At 37.6% G+C, this 23,840-nt stretch overlaps 1 protein-coding gene across 1 annotated transcript in view; it reads left to right on the top strand.

Moving 5' to 3' along the window:
* Adgrb3 (adhesion G protein-coupled receptor B3) overlaps nt 1-23,840 on the top strand; it is a 656,439-nt gene that overhangs the window by 493,737 nt on the left and 138,862 nt on the right. Inside the window, exons 17-18 of the mRNA XM_051204331.1 lie at nt 20,324-20,450; nt 21,998-22,101. Coding sequence (XP_051060288.1) covers nt 20,324-20,450; nt 21,998-22,101 — 231 coding nt within the window. The remainder of the gene's footprint in view (nt 1-20,323; nt 20,451-21,997; nt 22,102-23,840) is intronic.

Raw genomic sequence — 23,840 nt, 5'->3', positions numbered from 1 at the left:
AGGTCATTTACAATGAAATACCCAGGACTAGAGGGAACTGGTTCTCAAGACTTGAGTCAGGGTCAGGTATTCTATACAAAAAGAAGCTAAGGAATTATAAAATGTTCACAGCTTGATAAGCAAATGAACAAACAAGCAAAAAAAATAAATAAATAAACAAGATGTCCTCCACAGTGCTTTCTGGGGACTATAGGAGAGTTCTTCTGGTCCAAGAAAAAAAGGCAGTGTAGACATGATAAGGCTGAATAAGGCTGAGCCAGTTACTAAATGTAGTACCTGTAAGTAAGCCAGGGCAGGAAGTCCAGATTCAGAGACCCTGGAGGAGATCTGAGAAGAATTTTGGGGTAAAAAAAAAAAACAGTCCCAAACTCCCAAATGCAAAAAAAAAAAAAAAAAAAAAAAAAAAAAAAGCCTCTCTCACATGAGAATTGCAATATATTTTTGGATTTACTTTTTTAGATTATATTTATGAATATTTTACCTGTTTGTATGTATGTGCACCACATGCACACCTCATGCCCATGAGGTGAGATGAGGGCATCGGATTCCCTGGAACTGGACTTACAGATGGTTGTGGGTGAAATTTCTGCACCTGATAAGCCTTTCTGCTGATGCAGCAATCCAAATCAGACCAAATCAAACCAAATTAGAAAAAGCCCAGGTTTAATAAATACAAAACTCCAGGATGGCCTCCCTGCTCCCCAGAGAGAAGACAGTAAAGAAAGACCCAGAAAACCGCACCTCCATTTTCGGGGAGGAGACAGTTTAAATATCCTGTGGGAGTGGCCTTGAGCGTCTCTGGGGATGGGGCCATCATTTGACAGGCTCTGATATGCAGCAGGAATTGGAGGGAAATGGGGGTGGGTGGGTTCTTGGGTGAAACTTCCACCATAACATTTCAAACTCTTTGGGTGTATGGATGACACGGGCTGGGGTGAAGCTTCTGTCATAACAGTGAGCCATAGTATGGGGTACTCACTCAGAACAGAATCTAGACCCCTCAAGAGCAATAAATGCCATCCCTACAGCCCTGGGGTAGTTTCAGTTCCAAAGAGAGTAATGGTGACACTTTGCATTTTTTAATAGGGAAGCATGAGGTGGGTCCTAAAGCTGATTATGAGGAAGGGGTCCATCCCACAATGACCTTCAGTTGTGCTAATTTTTACCTGCTGCCTAACACAGGAACTGAAAAACAATAATGTTTTAAAGTATGAAGAGATAGACAGCATAAGGAATTAGAGTACAAAACTCAGTGGAGCATCTGCTTCTCTCTCCTTTACCTCTGAGTGTCGCAGTCATAAACTATCAATAGCTCTGTAGTATAGCTGGGGAGGGAACCCCCGTGATACAGCATGATGCAGCGCTCTTCAAGGTGGCCTGACCCAGGAAGAGTACGTAGGAAATTACCCAGTAGCTCAAGGACTGCAGTGTGTCCCAACCTGGGTAAAGCTGGAATGTGATTTGCTTGAAAGACATAGTAACAGATGAAAGATATGTTACCATGGTCCCTCATCTGAGCTGTTGGGTGAAACAAAAACCTGATTCATTTCCATTTGAAGTCAGTTTTTGCTGTCAGGTTTCTATCTTTCCATCCTTGGCTTCTCCTTAAGGATACATGAGTTAACACCGACCGAAGGAATTAATCTGACTTAGAGATACAGCTACTTCCCATCCATTTCTGTACAGGGTTAGTCTTTAGAAAAGAAACCGGTCTGGAACAGGTGCTATGGGGTTTGTCTCAAAAGAGTTTATGTCTCAGTAACACCCTTAAAGTATCCAGGAAAGAATATCTTGAAAGGAGACTTGTACACACAACATTAATGACTGTGGTGACTATCTGCAACTCTGTTTCCAAACGAAAGAATGATAAAGAGCAACTTAGTCTTACAGCTCAAAAGGAAGTTGCCTTTGTAATATTAACATAAAAGCTTTCGTCCAAAACTTCCCTAGATACAGATAGCTGAATTTGTGGAACCCACTCCTGTCAAGACTAATTCTGCCACCAAAGGAGTAACTTGTATTTTAATTAACAGTCCAATTTTAGATAGTAACTTTTCTCCATCTCTACTGTTTCTTTTACATTGCCTCTCTCTTGTGCTTGACTTTCTATAGATCCTCTGTTTTATAGGAGACTCTGGTCTGCGAAATCTGGTGTCAAAAGAACCCTAATTAGGTACCAAGACGTCTGGAAGGGAAAGAGAGTCACTGTCACCAGACTAAACTTGAGCTAAGGAGAATTTGTGTCGTTGCACATAGTGGAGTGCATGAATCTTTTTCCAGAGTTGTTTCATTCACAGGGTAAGATCAGCATCACATGCGCATTCTTCTTGCACGCTAGATGGTACAGCAGTCACTTTAGTCATGAGAAACTGTCTGTATTTAGTTTTGCACAGCTGTGGCCACAATACCCAAGAGTACAGCACAGAGGAAGAACAAGGTATGTGGGCTCACAGTTTAGGAGGTTTCATTGTCTCCATTTCATCTGGGATATGGTGAGGTAGAACACCATCACAGCAGAAGTGGGTGGAGAACGCTGATAGGTAGGAGACGAGGGATAAATGAAGCCAACCTCTTAACAGTCCCAGAAATGCCCAAAATAGCACCACAAGAACCAAGCATTCAGCACATGAGCCATCGGGGGACACTTCACACTGAAAGAGGAACATGCTGCCTCAGGATATTTTGCTTCTCAAGGCTGTTTCCCATCTGAATCTGTCCCAGGAAAACGACCAGAGTTAAATTCTAAGCCATCATTTAATGACCTCATTTAGAGATATTTGAACACAGGTAATTTGTTTTTGTCTTGACACTGCGGAGTTTGAAGTCTGTTATTAGCAAAGTCAGTTTTATGTTCTACTGTGAACCTAAACAATCTTCACACCAGTCTTCCCAAAATGTATCCTCAATAGGAAAATCTCTGCTTTTATGGAGTTGTCTATGAATCGTTGATAGTTCGCTACAGAGTAGGCTGTTCGTATTTGAGAGCTGTATGTTGTCATCTGCTTCTCTGTGGGGAACTTGGAGTCCCCTTCACAACATAAAGTCTGCATCTGTGACAGAGACCATATGACAACTCTTCATAAAATCAGTCAACTAAATACACAGGCATTCTACATGTTAACAGAAAACCAGAGCAGAAGGACACAAGGAACATGACTGGAGTTTGCTGCTCTGAAAGGATTATGTAACTCACAGGTACATGTGCATAGTGTCCTTGGTTTGCGACTAAATTAGTAAGCAAAATTAAAGTAGTGAGTGAGCTGCTTCCATATCTATGTGCATTTATTAATGTCCACATCTCAATCAAGGAGATGGATATGTGTAGTTAGTGTAGCAAAAGTTGTATCTTACTATGAGGAGGGTCAACACACAAGGTTCACACTCTAAATTCCTTATCTCTCCAAGACTGCTCACCTATGTAAGGAATCTTAGCTGAAGGTCAGGCATGGCCAGTCTCTGACAGGTCTCTCATTCCAGGGTCAGGATCCTGGGGGAGACTCCCCAGCTGCAGGGAAGACCAAGATGGTGTCAGTCCAGATGTGCAGAGCAGAGCGTGGCTCTCAGTCTCTGCTTATGTGATGTCCAGTGGACGTCATGGGGTTCGTCTGGCTGTCTCGAGAGAGTGATGTCTTTGAGTTCTGGTTGTCAGGTACAGCCTTGGGTGTAGTGGTGGGGATCCTGACTACGCTGTTTTTACAAGTCTAAAACCCTCTGTGTTCATCATATTTTACATCTTCCTCTGTGAAAACTCAAGTTAGACATTCTTGTCATAGGGAAAACATGTTAAAATTGTTAATTGTCCACTCTTATCTAATGACAGCAAACCCTATGGTGTGCTGTGTATGTATGTATTTTGCATTTTAGTAATGGATGGAGAACAGTCAGAAGTGAGTTATAAAGGCAGGAGCAGGCCAGGTTTCACATCAGTGGAGCTGAGCTGAGTCACATATGACAGGGAAGGCTTTTTCATTAGAAGCCTTAACTTTACGATGCTTACCTTTTTCCCATAGGAATTTTTCTCCTGACAGTGTTTGCTTGTTTTGCCTAGTAATAAAAACAAGAAAATTGGTGTTTGATGTTTTGGGAAGATTTTTATCCTGAAATAAAATGGTTTGCCATACACAGGTACTTTGCTCTTACATACTTCATTTTCCGAAGCCTCCAAAGAAATATTTTTTTAATGACCTTCAAAATTGTCTCCAATGAAGAAAGTTAGTACCTTTGGGGCATTATACAGAATTTAATTTCCAAATAATTAAATTACAAGCATTATCCGATGCTTCCTCTGTGAATTGTTTTGTTTCCCAAATAGCAGTTAGCCCACTGCACTTTACATTAGAACTCACCATTACTCGGTCACTTACAGAATATTAGCCACTCCTGATTCGTCAGTGCTGTGGCTGCAGTGTCTACAAATGCTAAAATAGAAACCTGAGCTGAAAAGTGACATTGGATTCTCACATGACACACACACAACCACAAGAGAACTTACTTAACATCAAGCAGGAAGCCACTGATAATATGGCCTGGGCGCTCACATTTAAAATCTCACTAAAGGAATCCCCTTGTTTTCTGAGCTCAAATCATTGAGATCCACTCAAGAGACAAACGCTAAGAGGCAAAACACAAAAGGCTTTGACTGCTCATTAACATGTTAATTATGCCATTGAGGGTTCAGTACTGTCCTTGAACCATGAATTTTCACTGTCCTCCTTATTTATTAACTGAAGTATCAGCCTGCTGGCAAGAATGCGGAAGAGAAACAGCATGGCAGCAAAAGATGGGGCACAACTATTTATTTTGCAGTGTGTGTTTCTTTAGGCTCTTTGAGAAAGGGGTTTCTGTATTTCTTTCCATGTGTCGCCAGAACACTGGCCACAATCCTACAATTTGTAATCAGATTATGGATTTTTGAGTTTTCTTACTAAGTACTTAGTGTCAGCGAGGTGTGAACTTCACTCCACAACGGAGTCCACGATTTGGATTTATTTTGCAGTCTTTAAAAATCTCATGTCCTCGCATGCTGCTAGCTAGACACACACACACACACACACACACACACACACACACACACACACACACACAAAGACAGTAAAATATTTGTATTTTCAAAATCAGGAAGGTGAAAGTCCATATTCTTTAAATTATCAAAGTGTTTTAGGACATCTAAATTGCTGTATAGAAAAAAAAAAGCTTCATTTCACTTACCAGTAAGTTCATTAAAGCCTTTTTGCTCTTTCCAATTTTCCATCAAATTTGACAAATCACTTTGCATTGAGTCTAAAAAATAAAAAGCCATGCAACGTAACCCTTTTAAAAATACCCCTGCCTCTTCACTACTCTTTTCTGCACGCACTCTCTCTAGTTGTGGAATTAGGCACGAGCCCCCGATTCCTTCTGACCATGACTTTGTGGTCAAGTAACCATTTAGTCACAAGTTTATAATTGGCAAATCACTCAATGTTGAGATGCGTAGGAGGGAATCTTAGGGATATCTGGGACACCAACCTGTCTGCAGAAGCTGCTTCTCTACCATTTCTTTTAACATCTGTCCTGGCTAGTTTTATGTCTATATGACACAAGCTAGAGTCATCTGAAACGGGGGAACCTCAATTTAGAAATGGACTCCATCAGATCAGGCTTTATAGCATTTTCTTAATGATTGACAGAGAGGGCCCAGCCCATTGTGGTTAGTGCTACCCCTGGGCTGGTGATCCTGGGTTCCATTAAAAGACAGGCTGAGAAACCTAAGAGGAGCAAGCCAGCAAGCATCACCCAAACGCGTACTCCATATCAGCTCTGCCTCCAGGTTCCTGCCCAGCTTGAGTTCCTGTCCTGCCTTTCTTTCATGATGAACTATGATGCAGAAGCATAAACAGAATAAATCCTTTCTTCCCCAAATTTCTATGGTCATGATATTTCATTGCAGCAATACTAGCTCTAACTAAGACACATCTTATTGTTTAGACAGAGCAGGTGAATTATGGACTTCCCATGAGTGATCTATCTTCAAGTTTTCCCAAAGCCAGAAGTTTATAAAATTCAGTATTTCGTGAAACATTATGTATTATTTTTGTAGTCGTACTTCTCAGGTTATTATTTTAAATGCATGTCTCCAAACTTTGAATGAAAGGTTTCCATTGGTAGTCTATTGGTAATAGTAGTGTTTGTGAATGGAAAAATTACATCCTCTGCATTTCATGCTAGGATATGACATACATTCTTTCCCCTGGTGCGATATGATTTTTCTTTTGCTGTTCTGTTTGCCACCCATGACTTAACACATCCTTTAGCTGTTGGCTGTGGAGTTATAGGATCCCAAATAGGTTTGCTAACTCAAGATTCTGCTTCTCTTTTGGGTGTATTTATACTAAGTCAAAATACTCGGTGAAAGCTAGTTCTTCTGTTCTGACTTTTCTTCTTCTTCATAGATGGCATTAATTACTTATTTCTCTTACATTTAAGTGCTTCACCCTAGACTCTGATAACACTGGAGACATTTTTTTGTTTATTGAAGGGTTTCATGTATCTCACTCTCTCTAAATGGCCCATGATGACCTTAAACTTCTGATTCTTCTCTACCTTCTGAACCCTGAAATCACAAACAAGCTAGAACCCAGGGCTTCTTGGATGCTGGCAACTCTTCCATCTGAGCTACATCTTCAGCCCTCCCCAGAGAATTCAGATAAATAAAATTGTTCATGTTGCCTGATACTCAAACATAATGTTCTTGCCAATAATCTTATGCTGTGATGGTATGGTGTTTTATTGTATTTTCATAGAACATTTTTTTTTCTTAAGTTTATGTTTTGTTCTGTTTTGAATGGGTATTTGGTTGGTTTATTTTGTTTGTCTCATTTATGATATAGGACCTCACACAATAGCTGCAGCTGCCTAGATTGGCCTCAAACTGGCATGCCTGCTCCCTTAGGCTCTCATATGCTCTGATTACAGGCAGGAGCCATCACACCCGGTTCATGTTCACTATTCTTAATAATGCCCGACACATAGATCTATTTAATAAATAATTTGCAAGGCTATTCATCCTGTTGAGTTTCTTGATCACAAATCCCTCTATGATAAGCATAATATGCAAGTGTCTGGTTGGTAACAGGGGCAATTCCAGGTTAGATAGACACACATTCTAGGTGGCAGCACTCTAGTGCCACAGATGAAATTAGTTTCTGGTTGTCACGCTTGTGGTTTTGTGTTATTTTATTTTATTTTGATTTTCCGAGACAAGTTTGTGCTTGCCTTCTTGCAACTCTGTAGACCAGGCTGGCCTCAAACTCAGAGATCCATTTGCTTCTGCCTCCAAAGTGCTGGGAATAAAGACGTGTGCCACCAATGCCTGGCCCATGATTATGATTTTAGAAACAATGGATAAAAGCTTTATGCAGGAGGAGGATGTTTACTTTCCTGTAACAGATGTTACAGCAGAGATGAAAATGAGGAAAGGCTTTTGAAAGTGACCACAGGCAAATCCAAGTGTGATTTGAATTAGAAGGACAAAGATATAATTGTATCTGGTATTTGCTGAAATCATTCTTACTTTTCATTGAGTGATTGAACTTATCTCTATTATGAAATAAGAAGGAAAAAAAAAACCATTTACCTCCTGACGTATTGAATGAGCTTTTTTTTTTTTTTTTTTTTTTTTTTTGCTTTGAACATTGCAATGTTGGGATATTGACTAGTTTTTCAAAGAATCCAGTACTTCCAAATGAGGAATATTAGGATTACTATAAATTTGATGTGTGTTAGTTTTACATAGAAGGTTGTGTAGTTCTCATTTTGGGTGTCCTACTACTTTCTTAGTTAACATTTTACTAGGATTTTTAGACCTCACTTTGTTTCATTTCTGCATGTTCATGAATAGTAATACACTGTTCAGCTTCTCCACTCACCTCTGTTTCCTCCCCACTGATACCCAGGTTCCCCAAATGGGCATAACAGTTCGAGCACAAACACATCTCTCTAATACCTGAGACCCTGGCTCAGTGTTCAAAGAATACTGTTGCGTTCAAATTGTCATTTCAACTAAATGAATGTCCAATGAACATTTTTTTCCCATTCTTTTGTAGGCAATACTTGATCATAGTTTTTTAAGTATGGGTATCTCAAAATCTAAAATCCAACTTCTTTTTTAAAGTAATTCTGATGGGACAATTTCATTTTCATGGCCCACTCAGAACTTATACCCAAAGATGTTGAGTGACAGCCTTAATTAGCCCTTAGGTTCCTTGTCATGGCAACAAATTGTTTAGAACTAGAACTGCTTTTCCAGATCTGGATAAGTGCCACAGGCATGTGCACATAAGTTTGGTGACCATGAGACTTGCGAAATATGTGCTTAGTGGTTCCATTGAATTTGTTGTTATGAAGTGTTAGCTCATCAAGAGCATCATAGGTATAACTTTTGCTGCTTTGTTAAAATGTTTTCAAAGTGTACTTGATCATTAATGTTTAACATTGTATTGAGTTGTCAAAGAGTTGCAACAAATGATGGGGAAAACCACAGCTTCAGTGGTCTCTTTCCAAAACATGTAGCATGATTTCTATGAGAAATGGCTGGCCTTACTTATACATCTAGACCTATATTGTCTGTTTAACCAGGTATTTTTTATAGACATTCAAAATAATTTTAAATATTTTAAATATTTTAAAAATATTTATTTGCCTTATCACTATAAATGGGTAAAGACTATTTGTATAACCATAAAAGGTCATTTTCTGATAATATGGCATCATATATAATCAATAAAAATAAAAAATAAGTCATAATCTGTGGACCAAACTATTGATACATCGCTGCAACACACCATAACACTACTATAGTATAAAAGAAAATATCCATATACTACAAAATGAATTAACACTTAAGAAAAGAGAACCCATATAATATTGGAATAGTCATATCCATAATCCGTATAAAAAGACATGTACCTTTTAAAAGATTTATTTATATTTTTGTTTAAGATACATCTTTAGCTTCCTTGTGAGGGAACAGTTTTGCTTTTATGATAGTCCTTAAGAAGGAATTTAGTTTCTACAAATACACACTGTTATTTAGACATTAGCCTGATTTTGTCATATTTCCATATTTCCTTTTTTTTTTTTTTTTTTTTTTTTTTTGAGTTTCAAGAGTTTCTGGTGATAATGATAATATAGTTAAGATAAATAGAAAAGCGTAAAAAATATTAAAAAGAAAACTTAGTACCCAGAAGCATCCAGTATTATCTTTTCTTTTCAAATTTATTTCCACCCTTTTTTCTATGTGTATTAAAGTTGGAATTAATCCTCTACAAAAAGCATGTGAAGTAAAAGCTATTAGGATCAGGAAATGAGTGAGCTGATATTAAATTAGTGGGACCTTGGATGCACTTTGTTATTATTTTACAATGGCCTACTCAAGTCCAGGACTGGCTTTTTGTCCAGATTATTAAGTAGTAGGCAAAGTAGCATATGCTTAAATGTGCTCTATTTTATTTCAATAATTCTGCTTTTTCAGGGTTGTGCATCTCAGCTGTTGCAAATTATGTCAGGCTAAAAATTGGTTACCAGCCCAGATAAACAGCTTTTTTCAGGGAAATAAATCCAAATAGAGTGAATTGTTTTGTGATTTTGAGATTAGCTAACACTCAATGTCCAAAGCATTTTATAACACTTTGAAAATAAATAAAATAATTTATCGCCTGTCCCTGCCTACACTCAACACTCAAGAACAACTTTGAAAGGCTTGCTTGCTCTTGTTGTGTATAGAAATAAAATATATTTTGTTGTCCATTAGATTTGCCATCCAAAATTCAGTTAGCTGAAATCTACTGACATTTTTCAGTGTCATTAAAATTTCTATTTCCAAATGATTTCTCTTCTTTTTTTGTCCATGGTCCAAATTGTGCCTTGTAAAATGAGCAAAACAAGTTTTAGGAATTTCTGAGAAAAGTGAGAGAGCATAATCAAACTTTGTAATTGGATTTTCTACTATCTTATTGAAAATGAAATGTCCTACCCATTGTAGCTTTGGTAGAAGATAACTCTTTCTCCTTTTGAGCATTATCATTGCCATGACTACATCTTCGTGACTACAAATCCATTTGGAAAGTTCTTCCTCTTCTTCGCCACATCTTGCTTCTATTTCTTGGTGACTGGTTAGTCTACATCATGAGATGTTAAGATATCTATCCCTATCTCTGGTGGCTTAGGTGACAGTATCCCCTCCTTGGTTCAGGCATTTTAACACTCGGTCCCAGGTTGGCATCTCTGTTTGGCATCTCGGATGTAGCCTTGCTACAGGAAGTTCAGCATTGAGGCAGAATTTGAGAGTCTAAATCCTCACTTCTCTTCCGATTCACTCTTTGCTTGTGCTTGCAGTTGTGGATGTTCTTGCCAAGCTTCCTACTACTGCTGTCATGCCTGCCCCTTGCTGTCATGTCTCCTTGTGATGGTGGACTCTTATCCCTCTAGAATCTAAAGACCCAATTAGCTCTTTCATGAGTTGACTTTGGTCATGGTGTTCGGTCATAGCAACAGAAAAGTAACAAGACACCACCGTAAAGTAAAGGCTTAGTTCACAAGGATTTCATTTTGGGTTATCTGACTTATATGTAGCCTTTCCCCCCTTTTGTTGTTGAACTGTTTGATATCACACAGGTCTTTGTGTGACTTCCAGCAATTTAATTTCTGTCTGACCTCTCTACTAAACTTGTGCTCTCCGTGTTTTCAGTAGCCTCCTCCAACCTCACAATGGCCATTCTCAAACTACATCTATAATTTGACCTTTGACCAGTCACTTGTTCATGAAATCCTCCCCATATATTTTTTTTTTCCCTGCAGGATTTCAGTTCCCAATATTCTTTTTCCCTTTTGGAATATCGGCCCTGTGTTTCTAACTTTAGCTGTGCTCTCTCTCTCTGTCTACCCCATACTGAAAAACAGCAGAGGGGGAACTGCTGGGAAGCACACAGCCTTGGCCTCAAATCCTGGCATAGCCATGTATCATCTGGATGTCCTTAGGAGAGTCGCAATCTCTTGACTCCATTTATTTCTTTTCAAGTCAAAACAATAGCACCAAAGATAGGCAGTCCAGGCCTCATGTAGGCATATTAACTAGGTTGAGACATTCAAGCAACTTTTAACTCTAAACTCTTATCTCTCATGTCTTCATAACCTAGATGCAGGCAGAAGCTCTGCTTTTCTCAGTTTGTTTCTATAGGGAAAACAGCATTTTTTTTCCCCAAAGTTTTGAGATGGGATGGGAGGCTCGCTGTGTTTTTATCTAGTTTGTTCTCAAATTTGTGGACTCAAATGATCCTCTGTATGCAGCCTTCCATATAGCTGAAACAATTATCATCTCTCATCACCATGTGCCATTTCATTTAAGATTTATTTTTATTTATGATTTTTGTTTTGTTTTTTTTTTTTTGTTTTTTGTTTTTTTGGTTTTTTTTTTTTTTTTGAGACAGGTTTTCTCTGTGTAGCTCCGGCTATCCTGGATCTCACTCTGTGGATCAGGCTAGGCTTGAACTCTTGCCTCTACATCCTGAGTTCTGGGATTAAAGGTGTGTTCCACAATTGATATGAGCTCACAGAGACTGAAGCAGCAAACACAGGGCCTACATGGGTCTGCACCAGATCTTCTGAGTATATATTATAGCTTTCCAGTTACTATTTTTATGGGGCTCCGACTGTGAGAAGGAGTGGGTCTCTGACTCTTGTGCCTGTCCTTGAGACTCTTTTCCTCCTATTTGGGTTCCTTTGTCTGACTTGGATATCTATCATATCATTTGCTTCATCTTGTTATATTTTATTTCCTTATGTTTGATTGTTACCTCTTACAACCAGGTTATTTCTAAAGAGAGACAGAAAAGAAGTGGGGTCAGATGGGTAGAGGAGGTGGGGAGGAACTGGGAGGAATGGAGAGAGGAGAAACTTTAATCAGGATATATTGTATGAGAAAAGAATCTACTTTCAATAAGACAAAGAAGATTTTTTTCTTTTGTTTTTGAGATAGGGTCCCTCTGTATAGCCCTGGCTGTCCTGAAACTTGCTTTGTAGACCAGGTTGACCTCAAACTCACAGAGATCCACCTACCTCTGCCTCCCAAGTTCTGGGATTAATGGTATGGCTATGACCACCTGGCTAGGAAAAAAAGATTTTTAAAAAGCATTTTAAAAAACATGTTTTAAGTTTCCACTAGTGTACATAATGCTGAGTAGATACTCAATAAAATGTTAACTGTTATTTTCATTAATAGGGATCATTATTATTATTTGCTTATTGCATAATTAATTATGATAGCTAGCATATTTTAACCTTTAATTATTAATAAATCATGGTGAAGCACTTATACATATTTATAACCTATCTTCCTGAATGCTATGCCCACGTTCCTTTCTACTCTTACTATTTTTAATTTGAAACAGTAACAAAAAAGTCTGTTACTAACAGTAACTGGTGCCACCATTAATGTAAGTAATGTCAGACTATCTCAAGAGTGACATAGTGTTGTTTATAATGTGTCTTTTATGATGAAAAAGTGGTCACAATGCACCTTCAAAAAAATTTCTATGGAGCTCTCAAGGTCCAAAAGACAAAGTGAAATTTTAATACCCCTAAAATAACTTAGCCCAGTGCCTGAGGAGTCAATATTTGTTTAATGAATGCATAAATGACTTATGTGAGAATGCCCATCTGTATAAGGTCAAAATCTGTACTAGATAGTCATTCAACAAGTATCCATTAAGCAGCTGCCATGTGTATGTCAATGGCCATTTTAGAATCAGAATACAGAAGCAAACACAAAATCTATACTCTAGTAGCAAAGACAACCAACATTGGATTTAAAACATTAAATTTAAGATATTATACATTTGGTTCCAGGTCATTACAATTAGGCAAACATTTCAATAAAGGCACACAAAGGTTCTTGGTTTCCTAGTGCATATAAAAGTCTTGTTTGCATTATACTGTAATTGATACTGTGCAACAGCATTATATCTTAAAATTGCTTTAGTGGAAAAGATTCTAATTATCATCTGTACTGCTGAAAAAAAAAATGATACCAAGTGAAGTGTTTGATTGAGGGTTCAACTTGTGAATACAAGCCATTGTCTGTGAAGCTCAGTATGAGTTGTATCCATATGAAAATCAGATGTGATGTGTGCAATGGTCAACACAGCTCAGCATAAGAGCAAAGAGAATCTCAAAAAGACAGAGTGCTTTTTGAGTATTATAGAGCAAGCTACCTCAAGTATCAGTGGTTTGCAACAATTCTTTATTTATCAGAATCCTGTGGTTCAAATATTGGGTTGAGCTCTCCTTATCTGATGTGATTCACAAGGCTCCATCTTGCAGGTCATCATGAGAATACATGATTTAATATAGCTTCATGGGGATAAATGATTTAACATATGCTTGCTACATGGTGGCAGTCTCTCATCTTTAGTGAGGCTAGCCTGGCCTACTTAACATCTTGGTATCAGTTCAAGACAATCTCAATAGAAACTGTAAGCACTCTTGAGGCATGGTTTCAGAGGTTTCACAATGCTTCCACTACACCACTATCAGCCTCACAAGTTGTACCTATTTAAGAGAAGAAGGGATAAAGTCAACCTCTTGATGTGAAGGGTTAAACAGAATTTATACATTGATTTTTTTTTTTTTTAAACCAACTACGGATGGAGAGCCATTATCTCACACTGGGCAGTCAGTGACCAGGACTCAGATAGGATGAGATGAAGTCAGAGACTTTCCCACTGTTAGGGAATAGTGTTATTTACAACTGAAAAGTACATTCTGAACTGAGGGGATAGGCAGCACAGCATGCCAACTGGAACCAACAAGGAGCTCATTGTAGTGGGAAATGACATGCAAAAGTGAGTGTTAGGAGATGGTGATGGAGAGACAGTTGGGGGTAAAAACAGTACAGGGGTGGCAGACCCTCATAAGGACTTTCTGTTTTACTGTGAGCTAGAGATGAGAAATGAAAAACATAAAACACAAAAACATTGGCGGAATTTTTACCGGGTGATAGAATTTGACACTAGAATATTTATGGCCCTCTGTTTGGATTGGACTTGAGGCAGGAGACAAAAATGGAAAGAAAATAAAAATAAATTAAAAAATAATAAATAAAACAGGCAGCAGATTGAGTCAAGCAAGAGATGATGGTGACTTAGATATTGAGAGCAGCATTTTCTGCAATATTTTGTTGACTTCATAATGCAGAGAACATATTCTAGGATTGCTGGTAGTCATCCCTAACAGGCTTTCAGCCTTCTTTAAAAAATTACATTTATTTATTTTTATGTGTATTCTCCATCACAAAACATTTGAAATTCATTCAATAAACTGGTATTGGCATGAGCCTCTCTACTAGAAGGAACATAATTACCAAGCAGATGTTGAATCTTTCCGAGATTATCACTAAATGATGACTGAAGCCAGAGGCAAATAGATGAGTCTATGAAAAGCCACTGGAATTCTTTGGAGTATATGTCCACTTGGTTCTGAAGGACAGGAAGTGGGTTAGAGCTGAGACAGTCTACCTGCATTCAAAAGCTTCGCTAAAACTGCCCCCCCCAAATCATTAAGTCGATAGAACATTTTTTTCATTAAGTCTCTACTAAATGAAAAGCAGCAAATCAGGGATTCGAAGCAAGTTCTCAAAAACACCAAGAATTCTAATGTGGCTTTGCAAGGGTTAACCTCCTAAATGAGAAATGCTTTTATCAGTTAATAAGTGAGAACACGAAAGATCAACAGAGCGCTGAGAATCCTTGGAACTAAGTAATTTATATTTTAATTATTTTTCTGTGAGTGTATTTGTGTGTATGCACATGTAGGTCAGAGGACAACTTGGGAAAGGTCAGATATCTCCCCATGGGTCTTGTGGATCAAGCTGAGATGTTCAGGCATGGCATCAAGTGCCCTTAACCAGCTGAGATACCTTGTTGGCCCCTCATTAGAGGTGACTAATTATAAACCTGCAGTATAGAATGAAAGGGCCACTGTCAATTCCAGGAATATTTTCTTTGTAGTTCTCAAGTTCCTGGTGGTTGAAAAATTGCCCAATAAGTAAAATACTTCATGTTACTGTTACTCTCTTCAGATATTATATATATGTATATATATATATATATACACATATATATGCATGTATATAATCTTTATACATAAAATATATATGTATATCATATCTTTAGTCCGTTTTTATAACATCATAGACATATCATAGGGCAGCTTTTTTATATATTGTTTTAGAACACATTAGTAACTAGTTTTGTACCTTGCACTTATAATCCTAGCTCTCAATAGGATAAAGTTGGAGAAATCCTGTGACTTTATAGTACATAAAAATTAACATTTAAACAGAAAATCAATAATGGGGCTAGAGAGATAGCTCAGCAGTTAAGAGCACCTGTTACTCTTCTAGAGGACCCATTTCCCAGAACCAAAGAAGGTACCCTAAAACCACTTGAACTCCAATCTGGCTTCAGTAGATTTAATGTATTTGGCCTCTGTGGGCACCTGCACTCATGCACAAATACTCACATGCAAACACACACACCAGTACATATTTTAAAATAATAAAAATAAAAACAAATATATTTTAAAAATCCCTAGCCTGGGAATAAGAGAACAAGATTTGTTTTTTTTTTTACTCTTACTTAAAACAAGTGCCCTAAGTTTACTGACTCATTTTCCTTATCCATAAAACTAAGTGTTCAGGATAGACTAGTGGTAATGAATAATTATACTGAAGACCCACCCAACGCCAATTTTTGAAACTGTCTATGTGATTTTAATGAACAAGGTTGAAAAAGAATGAACTAAATGGTCGTTTAGGTAATAGCAAAACTCTCTGGTTTCACGATTAGTCCTATTTTGATAAAGTATCATTTGCTACAGACAGCAAAGTCTCAGGATTTATGGGGTTGCAAAATGTAGAGACTACAACCAAAGACTTTCTATTAAAAATTAAGATCAATTTCTCATCTGAACGCTCTAAATCCATATATTAAAAGCAACGTATAACAACAACCACTTATGCATATTTTGAGTGTAATGTATGTTTAAAGAAATAATGTCAATCACTTAAGTCTTAGAAACAAACTATTAGAAAGTGGATTTCTTCAGAACACATACCATTTCGAGAGAGCTACTCATTGCTAGCTATTATCTGCTCTAAACTTTCGTTTTACTGTGATGCTGGGTAAAGAAGGTTTAACTCTTCCTGTGAAAAAAAGTATAATCAGAAACTGTTTATTAAAAGTTACTATTGATTTTTAAGTAATTGGGCTCAATATGCCAAGTGCTAATAACCTCCCATTTTTTTTTTACTTTTTTATTTAAATTTGAAACAAGCTTGTTTTGCATGTCACTCCCAGTTCCCACATCCTCCCGTCCTTCCCTGTTTCTTTTATTTTTTTTTTTAACTCATATTGAAAACTGCATCCTGAGATACATGAAAAAGGATACCTGATTTTTAGAAGAACAAAGTAGAATATCTACTTGTACTGATTTTTAATACGATTAAATCCACAATAGTTTTCAAATATAACACTCCAAATTTTGTTAGTTCTTTTTAAAAAATTAAATTTTATTACAATCAGCAGATAATTTTCCCTTCAGTTTAGCTTTTGTGTAATTTTAAGCACCACAGGATATATATACAAATGCTTTATTTTTTTTTAAAGAATAAATTTTAAAAATTGCCACCAGTACTGAGGTCCAGGGAGATGTTAGAAAATTGCATAAAGACCTCAAATAAATAGTAAGTTATAAGGTAAACACCATTTGAATCCTTATTCTAACATTCTGTTGCATTTTTAGTGCACTTAAATCCTCGGGGCAGAAAAATGTTCTCCTTTTAGCCAGCCTAATAATAGGAAGAAAGACATGTGCAGGTGACAGCTAATAGCTAACACTGATGAATGTAGGTGTAGCCAACAAAGAATCCACTGGTTGTGTGGAATTTCTGCAAGTATATCTATGTTTAAAGACTATTCTAAAATTGCATAATGTATAGAAAGACATTATGAAAAAAAGTATGATTCTGAGTATAATGTGGATGCCTGTATCATTGCATCGACCTCTGATATCATTGGTCTGCTATTCATATTATATCTTTACATTGCACACATATTTCACTGTATCTGATGTTTCTCGTGTGAATGATAACCTAGTTTCATAATTTTTTTAAAAAAAAACTCATTTATGCCTTTTATTGTAGCATGCAATGGAATAATAGTGTGATTGCCGTAACAGTACCCATGTTTTAATAGCCATGGCCTGTGCAGCACAGCACAGCTGTTTTTGCTTCACATTAGCCCAATGACCTAATGGTTTGCTTTACAGTCCAACCTTGAAACAATCAGACATGTGTACCATGCTTTCAAAGAATATTCTACAGTGGAAGTGAGCCTTGGAACCTTTGAAAATACAGGCAACACATACCAGAGGGTTTATAATAACAGTTAGAGATATGCTAATAATTGAAAAACTACTGAAGAGTTTTATGGAGATGTAACTCAGTTGCTAATGTTTATACAGCATGCACAATGCCCTGAACCCAATCACTAGCACTATATAAATGGGGTTTGGTGGTACATGTAATCCCAGCACCCTGTGAGTAAAGGCAGGTGTATCAGAAGTTCACGGTCATCCTTAGCTACACAGAGAGCTTGAGGCTGGCCTAATCTAGGTGGGAGCCTGCCCCCTCAAAAAACAAAAAAAGGAGTTCTCGGTCATGAAATGACAAGGCGTTTTATGGAAATGATATATATTTTAGTATCAGAATGACATCGCTCTTTTATGACTCAACTTTTAATAGTAACCAGATGTAGAACACGACAGCTCCTTTCACCTCTCATCTCTCTTACCACTTACTCCAAATTCTGGTGTCTTTCTACCAGAATTGTTACACTGTGTTTTGTATTTTCCTCTCAGTAAGGAAAAGCATGTCCATCCATATTTAGTATTTCATACATTATTGTGCATAAGATGAAGAAGTCATTACAGAGGTTCTACTTTGGAGAAAGGCCGAAGGTGATATGTTCTCAAGAAGACATACATGGAAAAGTCATGGAGCATGTTCAGAAGGAGCACAGGGAAGAATGAAGGGTTGTCACTTAGAATCCAGACTGAGTTCCTTCCCAGTTTCCCCTGGGGCTGGGGAAGGCCAGTCACGCAAATGGATCCACTTTTCTAAAGATGTCTTATAAAATTTACATCATCTTCAGAGTCCAGCAACACTGGATTGAAGCCACACTTTACATTTGACAGTCGTGGTATGATGATGCTACTGTCTTGAGCAATGAATTCTCATTATATGTATCTGAATATGTAACTCTGTCCCCTTTGAGGTCTTATTTACAGTAAAGTTCTTTTCCTTGTTAAGACAATTAGAGTCATTTATTGAACATTAATTCATCACGTGGGAGCGTAAGTGCTAGACTCCTTCTTGAGAGGACATTACTGCATTAAAGTAAAACCAGCCATCCAGAGTTAACAATGCAGTTGTAGCGTTTTAAAACATACCAGATTCTTAAGTATATCACCTTCCTTTAATCTTTGACTAGCTAAGGTAAATGTTTTTCACTTGGCTTTGATTGTTTGCTTCACACACACACACACACACACACACACACACACACACAAACATGATAAAAGACTTACAGCTAATCAATTAAATTGTTTGCAACGTGCCTATAATTAGGTACAATTACAGTTTTAAATAGTTACACTAGAAGTAAAACTAGGTTTAGTTTTCAAATATAATTTGGCGTGGTTGAATGATATTATGGGAGACTTGCAAAATGTTGAAGCGGCCAACATGCTGAGATTTTTCATTAAAATTGGTCGTAATTTTTACCTAATGGTTCCCAAATATAGCGTGTTCCTTCTTGATACCAAGCGATGAATATTAAAAAGGCACCACTTATAGACACCCAAAAGGGACAGTGTAAACCATTCTCTGTAGCTTAAGGTGGGCATCTGGGTGACAGAAAGAAACCATCAATGACCTCAAGCACACGGTCTGCACATTTAACCCTGTTCCGTTAAGAAATGTAAAAGGGCAAAACCAAAATACATAGAAAGTAATGCTAAGCCATGTGGTTGTTTTCCTCCCTTCCTTCTTTCTTTTTTTCTTCAAGTTTCAGAGTCATTTTTAACACATGTAGTAACTTGGCTTACATTTTAAATACACTCATGCATACAGGTTTCCTAGTTGGAGAGTTTCCACGCCTGGGGGAGGGGAAGTGACAATTGGTGCATTCTATCCAGAGCACGTGTAATGATAATAAAGTTGATTGGTTGAGCCTTGCAGCTCCCCCCCCCTCTCTTTCTATAGAGTAGTTCAGCAGGGGTTGACAGGGCTCTCCCCCCATCGCCACCAGCTCTACTAACAAGACGTAGGTTGATACCATTTTTATTGTTCTGCTGGGGTGGGAAAGAAACCATATGCTTTAGCATTTTAAATGGCTACACCGAAGCGAAAATTGAACCAGATCCCCTCCCCCATCCTGCTGGACTCTGGGGTGGGTTTATTCTAAATATTCAGTGGACTTGGAGTTAGCTTGATGTTTCTGAGCCTGGACAAAGAGTATGGAGGGGAAGAAATATTAAGGGCTTTAGAGGAGTATTGGACTAAGTGAAGTGTGGAGTGGGAAGCTTACATGTGAAACCCACCCCTCCCCTGGATACTAGGCAAAGGCAGAGAGAGTCGGAACCAGCTGATACCTCTTCCCGTTTCCAGGGTGAAATTTTCACAGCAGCTAATTCCAAAGGGAAGAAAAATCCCTTTCCAGCAGCGGAGAAGATTCTATCACCCAACCCAAGCTATGTAACCTTTTAGGCAGGCTTTTCAGAGAAATCCGCATTTTAAAAGACAGCATTCACGGTCCAAACCACGGGCCCGGAATCAGAACTGGTATGAAAATATGAAAAGCCTCTTTACACTCTGAGTGTTTGAAACGATCCGATGAACATAGCAAGTGTCTGCCAACGCTCGGCGGCTGCTGGTGCCGCTGCCGCCGCCGTTCCTCTCAGAGGGCTGGACAGAGCTAGTCCTGATTTCAGCACCTCCGGCGCTGGACAGCTCCCTGCACGCCGCACCGCCGCCTGCCTGCTTTTTTCCCACTCTCGCTTTGCATTACTGGAGATGCATCTAAATTACGTCCTGTTCAACAACAAGTAGATTTTTTTTTCCTGTACGGGAATTACAGTAGGCGATTCTCTCAATTAAACTGCATTTTCTTCTTTACGGACTTGGCTGTCAGGCGTATTTATCCCGATCTCCCCTCCACCCCCTTTGCAGGAACGAATCTTTGGGAACGTGGTCCACCCAGGGATGTAAAACTGTGCTTACCGATGCATCCCATACGAAATGCTTATGTGATCGGCTCTCTACCTTCGCCATTTTGGCTCAGCAACCTAGAGAAATAGTAAGTAACAAAGGGAAAACACGGCTTTAATGCAAAGGCAGGGACATTGTGGAGAGTGTTTCTCCAGGGAACTGCATTTCAAAGGGGGAAATAGAAAAGGTTGCAGGGTGGCAAAATCGGGTTCTTCTCCACAGCTACAGTAGCTCGGTGAAATGAATTCTAGTTGGTGTGCAATAACTAAATTCTACTCAATTTTATGTCTGTTAACTTGATATTTCTGCAATATAGTATTGAGAATGTACTCTGATATCACTAATATTCTGCAAACTTTCAAATAAAAATAATTGCCAACTCAACGTTTATTTTAAAGCTGAAAGGCTGTTCTGGGAGAATTTGTGACAATGCTGTTAGGAGTAGAAGGAAGACCCCAGACACTAGAGCTGAACACATTGCATATCTGCATTGGATATTTTCAGTACAGGTTTTCTGAGGGTGTCCTTGGATACATGTGTATTTTTAAATCAAATTAAGTTTTCATGGAGACATGGTTGTTTGGAACTGTAAAAGCATTCCTTAAAAGCATGTAGATTTTTGCAAAAAGAAAAACAGAAATAGTTTCTGAACGAGAGAGCTGTACAGAACAGTCCAAAAAGAAAATAATGTTCTCACCAAATATAATTTGCGAAAATTTTGCAAAAATTTAAATAATAACAAATAAATATTCTGATAGAATATGACTTTCTACCTAAATTTGGCCTACAAAGAACCACCCCTTTTACTTGTTTTAATAATGCATATACCTAATAATTTGATATAGATTTCGTGGCACACTTAGTGTTTTGCTTCAAACTTCTAATATAGAAATTTATGAAAAAACAGCTGATTCTATTCGTTATGATCATACTACTGTCTAAGAAAAGAAGCCATTTGGATCAGTGGATGTTTGTACTATTTATATAAAAGATTTTTAAAGGTATAAGCTTTTTTTTCAAGGTCATGGTTTTAGGGACTGATACTGGCACTATGCAAATAATGTCCACATACTTTGTTCATAGGAAAAATATATTTAAAGCTCTTAAGCTTAACATTCCATTTTCTTCTTATACATGAAAACCAAGCACATAAAATTTAATGTGAGAATACTTGACTTGGAACAAAGTTGTCAAAAGTCAGAAAGTTTCAATTTTTTTTCAGTAACTGTGTACCATAACATAATGCTTTATAAATGGGAGTGACAAGTTAATTCTTAACAGGAATCATATTGTGAAATGACTAAACTGTACTTAATTGGGGAAAAATACCAATGCCTATGAATGGTGATTAAGTTGTAGTTTGGGGTCCTTTAGAAAACTCTAAGTAAATAATATGCTGGGCTCAAACATTAACCCTGAAGACTTTATTACTTTCCAGTGTGAGAGAAAGGGGAGCTAGAATTAGTCATTTTAGAGCATGAGGATATATGCACTGAGTGTTGTGTGGTTAATTATCTGGTAACCATAACAACTATTTATGCTATTCTTAAGTGATAGCCTACTTTCTCTCCGGTCTAGAATTTATTTTTGTTCATGTAAATTTTCTCTTTATTTTCTCCCCCTACTAACTTACAGGTCATGGAATCTTCTGGGACCCCATCAGTAACGCTAATAGTAGGCAGTGGCCTCTCCTGCCTTGCCTTGATCACGTTAGCAGTTGTCTATGCAGCACTATGGAGGTATGTAATTAGTGAGTAGGCATGAGATGGAGAACTCAGTTTCTCTGTGGTAAATGAATGGATGTAACCACGAATCTCCACTGCCTCTGTCACATACTGAAAGCAGAATTTTAAAAACAGAATTAGAACTTCTGTAATAGAACTGGAACACGGGAACCTTATTTACCTAACGTTCTTCCCTTTTATTGCCTGTGGTAAAAATAAACAAACGAAACACCAAGTGCATAGTTTTCCCTTAGCACACATTACTGTAGACTTCAACAAGTCTGTCACATGTAAGCACAACTCGACTCTCTTACGTCACAAGTTCCTTCTCCGTGAAGATATTATCTCAGTGGCTGTTGAGCCTCAGAACTTAATTGGTACAGTCAAGGATCTCTCTACAGGAATAGGACATCCAGTTCTCAAGTGTTAAACATGATTCCAGTATGTACTGCACAATGAGTGAAGCCTGCCCTGATGCTAAAAGCATTAACAAATTTCCAATGTTCTCTACAAAAGGTCATATACTTCAGTGTTTGCTGTGAGTCAGATTTTGACAAATTTGATAAAAGGGTATCATAAAAATTATGAGAGGGAAACGTTGAGAAATTTTTCTCTCCAATTTTAAGTTGCATCTACTTAATAGTCTGTAGAAATTTAATATTTTTCTGAGTAAGTTCTAGGTAATTCTTTAGGATACTAGTAAGAATTGGGCCTATGAGATTTGGTATGTCTACTTACGTATTAACATTGTATATGTAGCACATGACCAAACTTTTAAATAGGTTTTATAATTTTTAACAGTTAAAGACTTTATAACTATTGTCAGTGTTAAGGTTATCTAAAATGAAGTATTACATTAGTATGTAGATAATTATGTAATATTTGTGGAATATTTGATATATTTAAAATTATAAAAGTGCATGTGCCTACTTCAAAGACTCATGTTTAATTAGGGTTTTATACAATAATCTGGAAAATTAAAATCAATTACTATTTGATAAGGGATATTTATTTAGATTACTAAAACATTTAAATAAAACATTACTGCCCAGTATGGCTTTCACTCCTTTGAAAGGAAGACTTAATTGTGAGAGATATTTAAATTACCAAAGATATTAGAAGTTTTCATGCTCTTTGAAACAAGAAGTATGTATACACTTTGGCACAGGTACCTAACAGCAGTTCTTCACTGCTATGATCACACTGTATAGCCGTGAAACACTGACAGTGTTGTGAAAGAGGAAATTTTAAAATGCTTACTGTAGGAATGGCCCTATTGACAACAGAATTGTGTGTTCAAGACTTAGTCAGGCTGCTGCCCTGTAAAGACAAACTGACAGGCTTGGAAGCATCCAACTTCCCAAACTGAGTGAATGACAGCCTTTTTTTTTATGAGGCAACTGGGTAAGGAACAAGGGAATCATGATAACCTCATAATTCTTACCCCACTGGAGTTTTCAGAAGTAAATTCTACTTTCAGCAGTTTCTGTTCAGGTGTCAGTTCAAACTTCTGTTATGTTCTGTTATGACTCTCTGCTCTCCTCCTCTTCACTCTCTCTCTCTCTTTCTCTCTCTCTCTTTCTCTCTCCCTCTCACTCTCTCTCTCTCTAGAGTAGCCAATATCAGTATATGGTACATTTGTTGATCCACATGAAGTTTTCTAAAATTCAGAGAAGGCAGGACAGTCACTTACTACAACAGAATTCTAGGAATCTCTGGAAATCATTAGCCTATCAAAACCTATCCTGAAGTTG

This window comes from Phodopus roborovskii, unplaced genomic scaffold (genome assembly GCF_943737965.1).
Source record: "Phodopus roborovskii unplaced genomic scaffold, PHOROB, whole genome shotgun sequence".
NCBI lineage: Eukaryota > Metazoa > Chordata > Mammalia > Rodentia > Cricetidae > Phodopus > Phodopus roborovskii.
The sequence above is the reverse complement of the archived record's forward strand: the minus strand, read 5'-3'. Positions and strand labels throughout refer to the sequence as shown.